The sequence below is a fragment of the Astyanax mexicanus genome, chromosome 24 (genome assembly GCF_023375975.1).
Source record: "Astyanax mexicanus isolate ESR-SI-001 chromosome 24, AstMex3_surface, whole genome shotgun sequence".
In the NCBI taxonomy this organism is placed as follows: Eukaryota; Metazoa; Chordata; class Actinopteri; order Characiformes; family Acestrorhamphidae; genus Astyanax; species Astyanax mexicanus.
The window spans coordinates 7,271,279-7,285,369 of record NC_064431.1 but is presented as its reverse complement, the minus strand read 5'-3'; the positions used below and the strand labels follow the sequence as shown (position 1 = coordinate 7,285,369).

The 14,091-nt window shown below is 37.5% G+C and overlaps 1 protein-coding gene and 1 long non-coding RNA gene across 3 annotated transcripts in view; both read left to right on the top strand.

Annotated features, from left to right (window-relative positions):
- phactr3b (phosphatase and actin regulator 3b) overlaps positions 1-12,860 on the top strand; it is a 115,330-nt gene extending 102,470 nt beyond the window's left edge. For both annotated transcript variants that reach the window (XM_007251380.4, XM_049471732.1), the window contains exons 9-13: positions 4,556-4,611; positions 7,446-7,507; positions 8,838-8,978; positions 10,402-10,478; positions 12,178-12,860. In XM_007251380.4, coding sequence (XP_007251442.3) covers positions 4,556-4,611; positions 7,446-7,507; positions 8,838-8,978; positions 10,402-10,478; positions 12,178-12,193 — 352 coding nt within the window. In that variant the 3' untranslated portion in view covers positions 12,194-12,860. The remainder of the gene's footprint in view (positions 1-4,555; positions 4,612-7,445; positions 7,508-8,837; positions 8,979-10,401; positions 10,479-12,177) is intronic.
- On the top strand, positions 8,985-10,394 carry LOC125787478 (uncharacterized). Its single transcript, XR_007429349.1, has 3 exons — positions 8,985-9,280; positions 9,387-9,578; positions 9,682-10,394. It is a non-coding gene; the product is annotated as an uncharacterized LOC125787478 (long non-coding RNA).
- Positions 12,861-14,091: the final 1,231 nt, after the last annotated feature.

Sequence of the window (14,091 nt, the reverse complement as noted above, 5' to 3'; positions counted from 1 at the left end):
CTAGTGCATCTCAAAAAAATATATATCATTGAAAAGTAACTTTATTTCAGTAATTTAGTTCAAAATGTGAAACTTGTATATTATATAACTGTATTACACACAGAGTGATCTATTTTAAGCATTTATTTATTTTATTGTTGGTGATTATGGCAGCCTATGAAAACCCAAAAACCCAAGAATATTATATAAGACCAATTGGTACTTTTGGCAGTGTTGGCAGTAGGGCTGCCACGATTAGTCGACTAGTCACGATTATGTCGACTATTAAAATAGTCGACGACTAATTTAATAGTCGATTAGTCGTTTTTTTTTTTTTTTTTCTTTTTCTCTCCAAACTGCTGCGACTGCCTTTCTGTCCTGGACGCACATGCGCAGTAGTGGAAACCGGGGTAGGTAGTGGACGACATCTCAGGACATTATACAGACAGGCTCTGGTTTCATGGCTACCCCGCTACAGAACTCAAAAGTGTGGGATCACCAAGAAAATAAAAGTGAAACGCGTGCAATGCAATATCTGCAATGAAGAACTTGCCTTCCTCGGCAGCACAACCGCGATGCACGAGCACCTGAAAAGGAGGCATGTTGTGGCTGATTAAATGACGAAGAAGCTAAATTGCTATTTAGCTGCTAAAATTAGCGTAAACAGAGCGTTAACTTAGTACTTAACTTACTCATCTTGATAGCTTTAAAACAGAGGTCACTAATAGGCGGACCGTGATCCGGATCCGGACCCAGACGTTGTCACAAATGCCGTCCCAAACCGATAAACTACAGAGAAGGATTTCATTCTGACTGTGGCTTCTGTTTTCAGTGCTTTTTGGTGCAGTAAACTCACAGATCAGTCATGTGTGGTGTAAAATCACCAAACGCTCTCCTCTGCCAATCAGATCTGTGCAGACCGCTGCCCTGTGTACGGTAATGTACACAATATCTGGACAGAGAGGCATTTTTTATTAATATACTTTTTTTTCATAATAGTTCAAACAACCTCACGGTTGAGATGTTTCATAAATGCCAGTGCCTTATCCTTATTTTACACAGTTGTTTACACTTTATGCTAAACAGTAAAATAATTGTCTAACAAGCTGCATATTTCATTAAAGGTTTAATGAACTATGATTTTAATTGTTTTTATTTTTAGTTAGCATATAGCTGAAATCTAATGTTGGTTGTATAATAGCAGCTGCATTCTATTGTGATAAACTGTGTTTTATATTCAATTAACGTATGATCCGATTAGTCGACTAATCATAAAAAATAATCGGTGATTAGTCGACTATAAAAATAATCGTTTGTGGCAGCCCTAGTTGGCAGTGTGCCAAGTCCTGCTGGAAAATGAAATCCACATCTCCATAAAAAATGGGAAGCATGAATTGCTGTAAGATTTTCTGGGAAACTCTGCACTGATTTTTGACTTGATGTAACACAGTGGACCAACACCAGCAGATGACAACTTAAAATAGATCACTAATACATCTATATAATAAATGCTTAATTCATAAATATAAAAATAATTCATTTTGAACTGAATTATTGAAATAAAGTAACTTATTGATGATTTTCTTTTTTCTTTTTTAAAGATGCACTAGTACATGACTTTTTGAGCGATCAGGTCATTGTGCTTTTCACACTACACGACTGGTTGTGCTGTAATCGTGAGTCTTTGTTGTGGCTTTCGCACTACATGAGTGATCTGCTGTACAGGGTCTCCAATTACACCATTTTTCATCACTGTCTTGTCTGGCTGCTCTTAAAAAAAACACCTTATATCACAAGAACTGAACGCACATAGGATTTAGCGATGCCATGCAGTAGATACATTGAATGAATAGGTGGCTATCTCTACATAGCCAGGGCACTGTTACACACTCTTATCTAGTCATCTCTCTTTAATCCTGATTCTGTTTCGTTGTTTGTCATTCTGATAGCCCCATGTTTGCAGTAGCTCTTGTATCAGTGCATTAGCAGCATCAAGGTTGCTCAGATAACCAGCAAAAGCTGTAAGAAATACATGTCACATGGCAAAAAAAAACTCCTGGGACCTACCAGACCCCTTTGTTTTTTTAAGATGAATATATTTGGCTTTGCAAAAACACCTTGGTACCATTTTATTAAAACATTTTGTCCCCTATTCACTTAGGAAAATGTCTGCTGCTTTAAAGTTTATATCCATGTGTATCCATTACTATTTTGTTTGGTAGCTTCAGCAGTATTTAGCTTGGTTAGCTGATTATAGTAGTTAATGTTAGGAGAGAGAATGCTCTCTTGGACGCAGTGGAGTTCTACCTAAATCAAAACCACACAGGTGAAAGTCCCTCACCGTGCTCCCCTAGCTAGGAAACATCTGAGGGATTTTATACAACTCCCTTTAAGTGGTTCCCTTGGTAAAGGAAAATCCTCTTTTTAAGATTCATGCTTAAGGGGAAAACCCTGAGGTGATTCATGCAGACGGGCACTAAGCCACCTGGTTTCCATAGCAACAGAAAAAGATGAACCCACACTGGCAAGGTAGCTTTCTGTAGACTAACAAAATTTTAATGTGTTTGTTGTTTTTTTTCTACTTTCACTTCAGTATTTCCCTTGGGTGAGCCTCAGCGGCTCACATATGGTAGAGCAGGGTGTGAGTGAAAACTGCCTAGAAACAGTGAAATGATGTGAAAACAATGCTTTGGTTCAGTGATTAATTGTATTTTATTAATTTTATTAAAAAGACACATGCGACACGGGAGCTCCGAGCGGTCCAGCAGACTGAGGGGCTGTCACTATTATTTGAAGATTGCTGGTTTGAATCCAAGCAGACTCTGGTGCAGAAAACTGCAGATGTGGGAGCTGTCTGCTCCCAGTGCCATGTGTGCAGTTGTGTGATTGTAAATGTTTCCAAGCAACATTTCCAATTTCAGCTTTTGCGTACCTACAAGCGAAAAGTTTGGATGTTCAGAATTCTTCTGTGTTGAAAACGAACCTTGATGAAGAGCACTTCCTCCAGATGAGCCCAGAATTGGTCCGGAAAGTGGATTCATTTATTCGAAATAACGTGAAAACTCCCAAAGAGAGAGCAGAAAGAATACAACTGTAAAAAAATTAAAAAGACATCATGCAGAATCTCAGTTTTAGGGTGTTTTTCAACCGTAGGCCAAAACAGTTGTTTTCAACTTCTATTTTGCAAAGTAAAAATGATTTAAATATATAAGTTATTTAGCAAATGTAATTTAAGATGCAATGTTAATTAATAAGATGATAAGTTGATTTATTTGCAAAATAAGCATGTTTAGGTCGAGGTTAGATTAACATGCTAGTTGTGTTATTAATGAGAATCTGATTGAAGCGGTATGCATTTTACACAAGGATAAATGGTTAAAAACAGAGTCTTTGGCAACAAAAGACCCTAAAGCTTTAAGTGAAGCAGCTGCTGTAACTCTGACTAAATGAACAAGAAAAGCAGCATAAATCCAAACGAAAATAAATACAGCAGTAAGTAATGAGCACTAGACTTCATATGTCAATTTAGATTTACAGTCAGTCTCACTTTTTTGAGATGTACAGCTCTGAATGATGAGTTTCTTTGATTTTACCAAATTGAAAACCTCTGGAATATAATCGAGAGGATGACTGATGATCACAAGCCATCAAACCAAGCTGCCAGGAGTGGCATAAATTATGCAAAAGCAGTGTGTAAGACTAGTGGAGGAGAACATGCTGAGATGCGTGAAAACTGTGATTAAAAACAATGGTTATTCCACCAAATATTGATTTCTGAACTCTTAAAACTGTATGAATATGAACTTGATTTCTTTGCAGTATTAGAGGTTTGAAAGCTCTGTATCTTTTTTTCAATTTGGGACAAATGTTGTCTGTAGTAGATCTTAATTAGATCTAATTGAACCAGATTCAAATATATCAGGAATCCACAAGGCAGGAAATGCCATAACACTCTTAGAGATTATTTTCTTTAAAGATTGCAGCCTATCACGATTCAATAGTCTAAACTCAGAGGGCGTGAATGTAAAACCCTCTCCCAGAGACACAAAGCCTTGCTTACAGTGATAGAGGGGATTCTGTTTAAATGAATCGACTCACAGCGACTCGGTTCAGAGGATCGTAATTTGCATGTCACGCCCCCGTGTGATGACGGAGGAGGAGATAAGCAGCCGTAGCGCGAGAGATCCCCTCAGTACAGCATCTCCGAGCCGCGCCGCGCGCGCTCTTTTTACTAGCTTTTATACTCGGCTTTTATACCCACCCTTTATAGAGTTTATACCGGGCTTTTCTATGCCGCTGCGGATTTTGTACTCTGTATCTTTGGGACGCGAGTCGCTGTGTTCAGGGAATCCCGGGCTCAGGTGATCTCCCCCCGCTTCCACATGTGGAGGGGCTCCAGCTGTATCCAGCCTCTGCGGGGTTCAGACTGCAGATGGAGGTGGACGGGGGTCTGTAGGATGGTCGAGCGGTCAGGCGCACACTCAGACATGCGGGCAGCCGGAACAGTACTGTAGAGCTGAAGAAGCTGAAGAAGCTGAAAGATGGTGCAGAACGTGATTCTGGTGTTTTTCCGCAGGAGACTCAGCCAGAGACCCGCGGTGGAGGAGCTGGAGAGCAGGAACATCCTCAAACGTGAGTGACAAATTAACACAGCACACACAAACACACTCTTACACTCTTCAAACACACACTTACACACTCTCCAAGTGCACATACACTCCCACAATTATTGAGTGTGGAACCTGTTGATGATCAGTTTTAATTCCATCCAAAGAGCCCATAGTGTCTATGTAACAGGCAGGCAGGATTTCTTAAGGATTTTTATTAAAGCATTACATATGAAAGCATTACAAGCATGTTTTATGTTTGATAAGAAGCATTACTGAAAATCCTAATCCTAATTAAAAAACATAAAACATTAAAAAATGTTTTTCTCCTAAACTAAACTAACATTTTTAATCAATATTTTCCTGAATGCAAAACAAACATCCCGTGTCCTCCAACCCCTTCGTTTCATTTAGCTTAGTTTAGGTCTATGTCTAATTAGAAAATTTCAAAGAATTTATGGTTGATTCCTCTTATTAGTATGAAATTATTAAGTGGACAGGCAGCTTCACCAATTGTCTCAAAGTTTTCAGAATGTAAATATTATTTTATTATTATTATTATTATTTTACTACAGAGAAACAGGACACTTATAGCACATATACAGGCCAAAGCCTGTTAAATGGTTATGGTTTAATCCAACAGACTTTTCCCTGATGGCAAAGAACACTGAATACACCTTAATCTCTTGGTTTCACTACATCTTTTAAGGTTGATAATGAAAAAAGTTTAATCCTAAAGCAATCCTAAAGCATTTCAGAAAAATGTTCAGTATGTGATTGGGTGTACCATGTTAAAATAAATCTATAGTTTCTGAATTTAATTCACAGATCGCATAAAGAATACAGCTACAGTCTGATGCAAAAGTCCTGGCCAACATATTATGAATATGTTTTTATTTACTTACAGAAAATAAGGTCACATTCACATTTCTGCACTCTGTATTTGCTTAAAGGAACTGGGAGGTGTAACAGATTAGTAGATTATTTATTGTTTTTATAATCTGTTAGGTTTAGAAAATAAAAAGATGAAAGGTTAAAATTCATGTATATTTAAGCGTTTTTGTTATTTATATCTTTATTTAAAATTTCTAAGTTGATTTCCTGTAAAGAATCCTGTGTTTACTGTGAGATCAGGGATGCACAAACCTTTCTATAAATCAGTATGTGCTGTATGTGTGTAAAGCAAATCCCTTATTAACTTTCAATGGAAGTGTGTGTATGAAGATGTTATCAAAAGTAATTTTGGAGCATTTTCTTTGTGCCATTCTTTGTTAATTCAATAGAAAGAACAGCTGAAAAATCCAAATTATATTACAAAGTTAAAATGGCAAAATGGAGATATATGGGTTTTGCATGACTTTGCGACTATATGCTCCATGTATTTTAAGAGATTAAATAGACGGTACATAGTCAATTGTCTAATAATATTAACTTGCGTCACAAAAGTGACTCCTACTGTAAAACATGTGTAAATAAATATATTTGTCCTTTGCGTGTGTAACAGATTCCCACGCATTCCACGAACAGCATGTAACTGTGTTAATTAGAAAGTATGAAAGCATAATGAGATCATTATCTGCAGTTATATTTAGCGCACTTGCTGCTTCCTCCGCAGGTTCTGTAGCAGCTCTGCTCTGCTGGTGGGGCTTTTGTTGATTTAGCTGAAACCTTTATTCATAGCGGTGTCCTGTTCTGGGGCACCTGTTCCCCGGGTCGGGGCAGCTGTTCCCCCTTGTGCTTTTGAACTAAAGTGACCAGAATGTCTCTCGGGACAGACTGAGATCCGCTCCTTCATTATAGAAGTCCAAAAACAACTTTTCTCACTCCATCACTGCCCAAAAAAAGGAAGTCAGGCCTGACCTGACCTTGTTCGAGCGATTTGAGTGGATTTGAATGAAGTATTATCCATGTGCTGTGGCTCAGGCCGACACAGCGAGGCTACGGATAATCCAGAGTGCTCAGTATTTGGGGGGAAAAAGGGAACGTGAGTGGCAGAAAAAAAGAAAACAGGAGAGAACATTTAAGTCTGCTCTCTGAGGATGTCAAATGAGTGAGCCTGTGCTGTCTAATAAGAACAAATTGCAATACTTTGCCTCCCCTAGGAGTTCCTCCTGCTTTTCACTACAGAACAGCTGCCAGCACAGATGTTGCAGCCGCCCAGGCTTAAAGTGCTGCTGATTGAGCAGAGTGATCAGTTAGTTATGTGGTAAAAATAAACACATAATGGTCTTGATTTCTTCAGCAATATTGAGATTAATATTAAACATAGGATTTAGTAACTCAATTCAGTTTCTTTATCAAATATTAGAGATTAGGGATGTACTGATGTGGGAATTCTGTACTGTATATATTTACCAATGCCAAAATACACATTTATAACCTACAGAGAGACATACCCCCGTATAATTTATTACTATAAAACTAATTAGAAAAGAAATAAAAAAGGTCTTGAATCAGTGTGTGACAGTTGAAGTAGAACTTTTCATTCTGACACATTCTGGTGATTGCAAAAGCAACATAGAGTATTTATATCACTGTTATTGTAAAGACATGTAGCTTCAAAAAATTGGAGAACTACTTTTCATCAATTCATCATTACATTCCCACACTATATAATCAGTATTATCATCACTGTCCAATGAAAAACTCTAAATCTCTAAACAACAAGTTTTTAGGAAGTTTGTGTTCAAATTAAGTATAAAAATGAATATATAAAAGTAGGTATATAATCAAGACAGTTTATAATATATAGACTGTCTCTATTCTGTTCTCATGTGTTTGTGTTTTCTCAGTTATTTCTACTGAATATTTCTGTTAGTTTTTATTAATTTATGTTTGTTATTCTCCTGTGTGTTGCAGAAAGGAATGACCAGACGGAGCAGGAGGAGAGACGAGAAATTAAACAGAGGCTGAACAGAAAGGTACGAGCCCGCGGGTCGCCGGCCCCAAGAATATTATCTGTCCTAATCTCTCAACCTTCAATCTCACTCTAAATCCCAGACAGGGCCGTAAACACACAGACAGGCTGGCAGACACACACACACACAGGCACACACGCGCATGCATTCGTGCCTGCACGCTACTTGGCACGAACTGTCCTCAGAATGAAAAGGAGTAGAGATTACTGCAGTAATACCAACTTTCATTCATTTCATTCACTGCAGCTCATAGAAAGACTTGGCCATTCAGAGAATCTTCTTACTGCTGTAATGATAATGAGAGTCATTGTTTTGAGCCCCGTCAAGAAGATTGGGATAAGTCCGCAGAAGATATTAATTCGGCTGCCATCATAAAAACTTTCCAGCAGTGACATCACTTTATTGAAGATTATTTTGGGATTAGTGCAGAGTGGGTCATGCAAGCTGTGTGTCTGTAAGGGTGGGAATCACAGGGCATATCCCGATACATTGCCCATGATAACAGTGATATGACGATACTGTTATATTATGCGATACTCAGTATATCAATATATAGACAATTCTCTATGATACCTCACATCATCTGTGTTACTGAAGAGGATATAAAACTCCTAAATAAACAAATACCAGGAATTATGGTTCATTAGAATAAAAATATATTGATATTTGACGCCACATATTGATACAACATCTATCTACATATTGTCCCAACAAACTGCAGTCAGGGACGTTATATTGTCCCACAAATAACTGTGATAAACATTTATAAGACTATTTTCAAGGTAATATTGCCATAACGATATTCTTGGCGATATGACAAAAATTTAAATTAAAAAATATATTTCAACAATGTACTACTGCAACAAAATATTAAAGTTTTATTAGGTATAAATATAAGAGTTTTGTATCTTAAGTACAAAAAACAATGATGTTTTTCTATTTCATTAAAAGTTACTGATCAAGAGCCTGATTTTCTAGAAATAAATAATAATAAAATGTAAACAAAAAAAATAAAATAAAGTGCAAAAACAACAAAAATCTGTCACAAAACTAGTGCAGCATGTTTATTGCATGCATATAAACATGCAAACAAAATTCAAATGAATACAATAAATACTTTTCAAAACAAAGACAAAAGTAGACTGCTTCCAGGAATATCATGATATCACGATATGGAGTTTATTAATTATTTAATCATTTGGTGATATTATTGGGTACAATATGATATGACACACCTCTGGTCTGTAAACAGCAACAAAAACAACAGCCAGATATTTGTGATCTGATCTGTATAAAAGCTGAAGACTAATAAGCTCTCTTTTTCTCCATGTAGCTGAACCAGCGGCCCACGGTAGACGAGCTACGAGAACGAAAGATCCTCATCCGCTTCAGCGACTACGTGGAAGTGGCCAAAGCTCAGGACTATGACAGGAGAGCAGACAAGCCCTGGACTAGACTGTCTGCTGCAGACAAGGTATGTCTCCCCCTGCAGGACAGCGGGCTGTGTAGCACTCTGATGTTTGAGACAGGCATGCTGTCATAACACTCAAACACGCCACATTTTATGCAGTATGCATTAAAAGCTTGTACCATTTACATTTTTACATTATATTACATTTAGCGGATGGTTTTGTCCAAAGCAACTTACAAATAATTATGTACATTAGCAAAAGAGGACATAGAAATTCCAGACAAATTTTTTTTGAAAGAACCTAAATGAGGCTAAACGAGGAGGGGGAGCAGGAAATGAAGTTAGAAGTTGTTAGTTTGTTAGAGGTGTTAGGAGAGTAAGTGCTCTTTGAAGAGCTCAGTCTTCAGGAGTTTATTATTAAAGATAGTGAGAGATTCTCCTGATCTGGTAGTAGAAGGTAGTTAGTTAGAGGTGTTAGGAGAGTAAGTGCTCTTTGAAGAGCTCTGTCTTCAGGAGTTTATTAAAGATAGCGAGGGACGCTCCTGATCTGGTAGTAGAAGGTAGTTAGTTAGAGGTGTTAGGAGAGTAAGTGCTCTTTGAAGAGCTCTGTCTTCAGGAGTTTATTAAAGATAGCGAGGGACGCTCCTGATCTGGTAGTAGAAGGTAGTTAGTTAGAGGTGTTAGGAGAGTAAGTGCTCTTTGAAGAGTTCTGTCTTCAGGAGTTTATTAAAGATAGCGAGGGACGCTCCTGATCTGGTAGTGGAAGGTAGTTTGTGTGCTATAACCCTTTAGAAACCCAGTTATTATCTAATATTTAACATACCTACAAATGTTTAATTACATAATGCAGGGTGTCCAATCCTGCGTTGGAGCCACAGGTTTTTATTACAGGCAAATGTCATGAACCGTTTAAAGACTGGCCTGTTGATCACACTATAAGAATCAGGTGTGCTGCTGGTTGTTTGGAATTAAAATCTGCAGCCACACAGATTCATAAAGTTCATATTTATGAAGTTTTATAAGTTCAGAAATCAATATTTGGTGGAATAACCCTGGTTTTAAAATCAAAGAAGCTCATAATTTTTAATTGGTCTCCTTTTTTCCAGAGCTATATACAACATATACATTTTGTATATAATAAAAACAAATACATACACTTAACTTGTATGTATACATACACTATAACATACAATATTGCACTGTTCAGTGTACCAAGGTATAATATGTAAACAAGAATATTTAGATGTTACATTGCACACGACTGAATCTAGATGTATGCAATGTGGTGAGGGAGATAAACCAGTAGATGCAGTGTAATTGTGATTAAACTAACTCATGGGTAACTGTCTCATTCTGTAAGGTTTTTACATTTATTTTAATGACCAAAGACATAGAAAATGCTTCTAGCTTCTCGACCTGGATTCCATGTGAACGTCTGCACGTGTTTTCGCTCTGCCTCAGTCCCCGTGTCCTCTCTGTCTTGCAGGCAGCAATACGCAAAGAGCTGAACGAGTTCAAGAGCAACGAGATGGAGGTCCACGCGTCAAGCAAACACCTCACCAGGTCAGTGTGGATACAGCTTATTCCTGTGTGGGTGTTTATTTGTTGGTTGTGCTGTGGTTTTAAATTTATCAGCTGCTACAGTCTTGAAAGCTGTGCCGTTCCTTGAGCAATGCTGTAAAAAAAAAATGCTATAAAGATATTAAAAAGAGATTTGGCAAAAGATTAGCCAGAAGTGCACAAAGATTCTTTTCTAGGACTGTTTTGTTAGTATTTAAATATTTAAATCAAATGATTATTGGGATCATTTAGTGGTTTTAAAAAGAACAAGCAATAAATAAAATATTGAATTTAATTTAGCATCATCACACTATACATAGCTTTAAACGACAAAGTAAATCCTAAATAATGACTAATATACACATTATTGCCAAAAGTATCCGCTCGCCAGCACTGTGTTTAGTGATGTGAGGTTTGGTTGGAGCTGCTCAGCCATGGAAACCCATTCGATGTAGCTCTCTGTACTCTACTGTTCTTGATCTAATCTGAAGCCACATGAAGTTTGGAGGCATGTAATGATTAAGAACTCTGAAGCTACATGAAGTTTGGAGGTGTGTAGTGATGATGAACTCTGAAGCTACATGAAGTTTGGAGGTGTGTAGTGATGAACTCTGAAGCTACATGAAGTTTGGGGGTGTTTAGTGATGAACTCTGAAGCTACATGAAGTTTGGAGGTGTGTAGTGATGATGAACTCTGAAGCTACATGAAGTTTGGAGGTGTGTAGTGATGAACTCTGAAGCTGAAGACTGAGCTCCTGAGAATGACCTATTCTTTCACTAATGTAGGAGCAGTCTGGTTGTCTAGGTGCTGCTTTTATACACCTGTGTCCATGAAAGAGATCGAAACCTCGAAGTTCAATGATTTGGATGGTTGAGCAAATACTTTTGGCAATACAGTGTTGTATTTTAATTACGTTTTTGTATATTTGCTTACTTTAAAATATGTTCTTTTTAGGTTTAAATGTGTTTGATTATTTGTATTATAGAAGGTCAAATAAGCACAAATGTCAAAAGGACAAGGGGCTCCCAATAATTTGTCTTGATTTTTGGAATTCAGTTAATTAGTTATAAATTACACTTTTAGGGTTTTTGATTTAAAATTATGAATTGAAGTTGGTGGGAAAATTTAAAATATCTGTATATATTTTCTTCATTCGAATTCCAGATAAATAGTCTATCCCTGATTAATTTAATCCGTAAATTATAATCAGTGATTTGTAATTAGAGTAATTGTGGCAGCGTACACTACTGCAGGACTTCAATGTCATTGTTTACAGTGTTGTTTAAGGGGGCCGCTGCATTGTCGAGCATGACCTTCCCTTACAATGCTGATAAAGCTGCACGTACATCTGTATAAGGGGGTCGTCCTAAAAATAGCCCTCGCCTCCCTTTTCTGAAGCTGCAAAATGTGTGGAATCTGCAGGCATTAGCACGGCCTGACACACATAACAAATGTGCCCCTTGTGTTTCGCTTACGTTTGTTTTGCGTTAGTCCCCATTTCTGTAGGCAAAAATAGCCATTAGCTGCTAAACAAGGTCCCTGTAGCTGCACCACCCGCCCTGTCTGCCTTCTCTTTCTTCTCCTTTCTAATTATAAACACCTGTGATTTATGATGACCTCTCTATATACTCTATCTACTAGATACAGTGGATGCTAACATGTGTCCTTTCTCTCTCTCTCCTTTTTCTGTCTTTAAACCAGGTTCCACCGGCCATAGCAGCGAGGTTTCTTCTGTGAAGAATATGCTGGACATCAAAGGAAGTCCTCAGGAGGAACTTTCCTGTGCCCTGGCCCATGAGGCGGTCCCTGGAGGGCCCTGCAGGTTTTTTTTGGGCATTAGTCGAACCTTGGAGGCTATGTCTCTGGAGCTTCAGCCTGGAGAAGCTAAAGCTCGTTCGTGCAAGCTCTGTGAAACTCTCTACTCAGCCAAGCTTCGTCTCTGTAGATTTCGGTACCTGTTTATTTTTCATTTTCTTCTCTCCAGAAGAAGCTTGATGATGATTATGAAGAAAAAAATCAAGAAGAAAAGAAACCCAGGCTCTTTTTTAACAGACTCTTTTTTTAAGTTCGCCTTTCAAATGCCAATAGGGAGGGACGTTGGGGGAGGGGGAGGTCTTGCATGTGACTCAAAACTCAGAACCTTTTACCCTCACCAGTGCCGGTACTGTAGTCACACCCCGAGAGTTTGTGGGCTCCCACTTAAAAAAAAAAAAAAAGAAAAGAAAAGGAGAAAAAAAGAAAAGGAAAAACAAACAAAAACTTGAGTTTCATATCAACTGTATAAATGTCAGTCTGAGGGAATGGGGGGAAAAACGGAATTCATGTCTTACCTTTGTAAGCACTATTTATTGTCTGCACAGTACAAGTTTTGGATTTTTGAGAAACACCAGTGTCTGTCTTTTTTATGGATGACTGTGGATGAATGACTATGAATGTGACTGATGATCAGAGATGATTTTGTGGAACAGTGCATGGGTCAGGGGCTTTTTTTTAAAGTAAATCAGCCTAGAGAAATAAAGGCAGTTTGCTTTGTATTGTAGTGAATTGTTGCATTAAGATTATATGGAGATCATTCTAAATTATCCAAATTCCAAATAACAGTCAGAGCCACAGTATAGTTTACAATGTCACATAATATGACTAATAATTGCAATAAACAATATTACTGTCATTATATGGTATGTGTATATATATATATATATATATATATATATATATATATATATATATATATTATACCACTGATATAGAGATAATACACAAATCAAGCATTATGACTATTACATTTAATATGACAATGAGGTGTTTAAAAACTCCAGCAGCACTGCTGTATCTAATCCACACATACCAGCACAACAAACACTAACACCTCATTCACCACAACCATGCTAATAAGTGCTAATTACTGCAGTGCTGAGAATAAACCACCACCCATATAAATACCTCACTACTACAGATTACTCACCTCGCTACAGTTTAAAAATAAAGAATGCAGAGACACAGATACAGGAATACAGTATTTAAATTTAGAAAAACAAAGTGCTCCTATATGCCAAGTAGAGCTGGAAACAAACAAACAAAAAATATATATATAATGGCTGTAGAAACAAGGAGTTAAATGTAATGTGCTTGATCAGGGTATAATAGCAAAATAATGCATTTATCTTTGCTTAAAAAGCATATTGTCTATTTATTGAAGTCATGTATATACTGTGTATTTCATGAGATGATAACAATTATCACAGGCCTACTGCTACGACAGAATTAGCATTGAGAGGAATATTCCCATGTAGAATTCCATTCCATTCCATTCATACAGAAAGAAGAATATTCAGTAGATTTCTGTGAATCCCTCAAAATAGAGTTCTTGAGTGACCTCTCCAAAACCTCACAGATTAGCAAACTAGTCTTTATGTAGCAGCAAAGCTTGTATGGTTTTCATAGTGACGGTGTTACATAAGCCGTCAGTAAGAAAACCTCACTGGCCCTCAGGAAAGAAGAAGAACTCACCCCATGACCTCATAGAGAGTGGGGGGGCTGTGCTTAAATGAATGAGTGCCACATTAGAGAATTGGATTAATTGGTTCAGAGCTGCAGACATAGCTTTTGCTGATC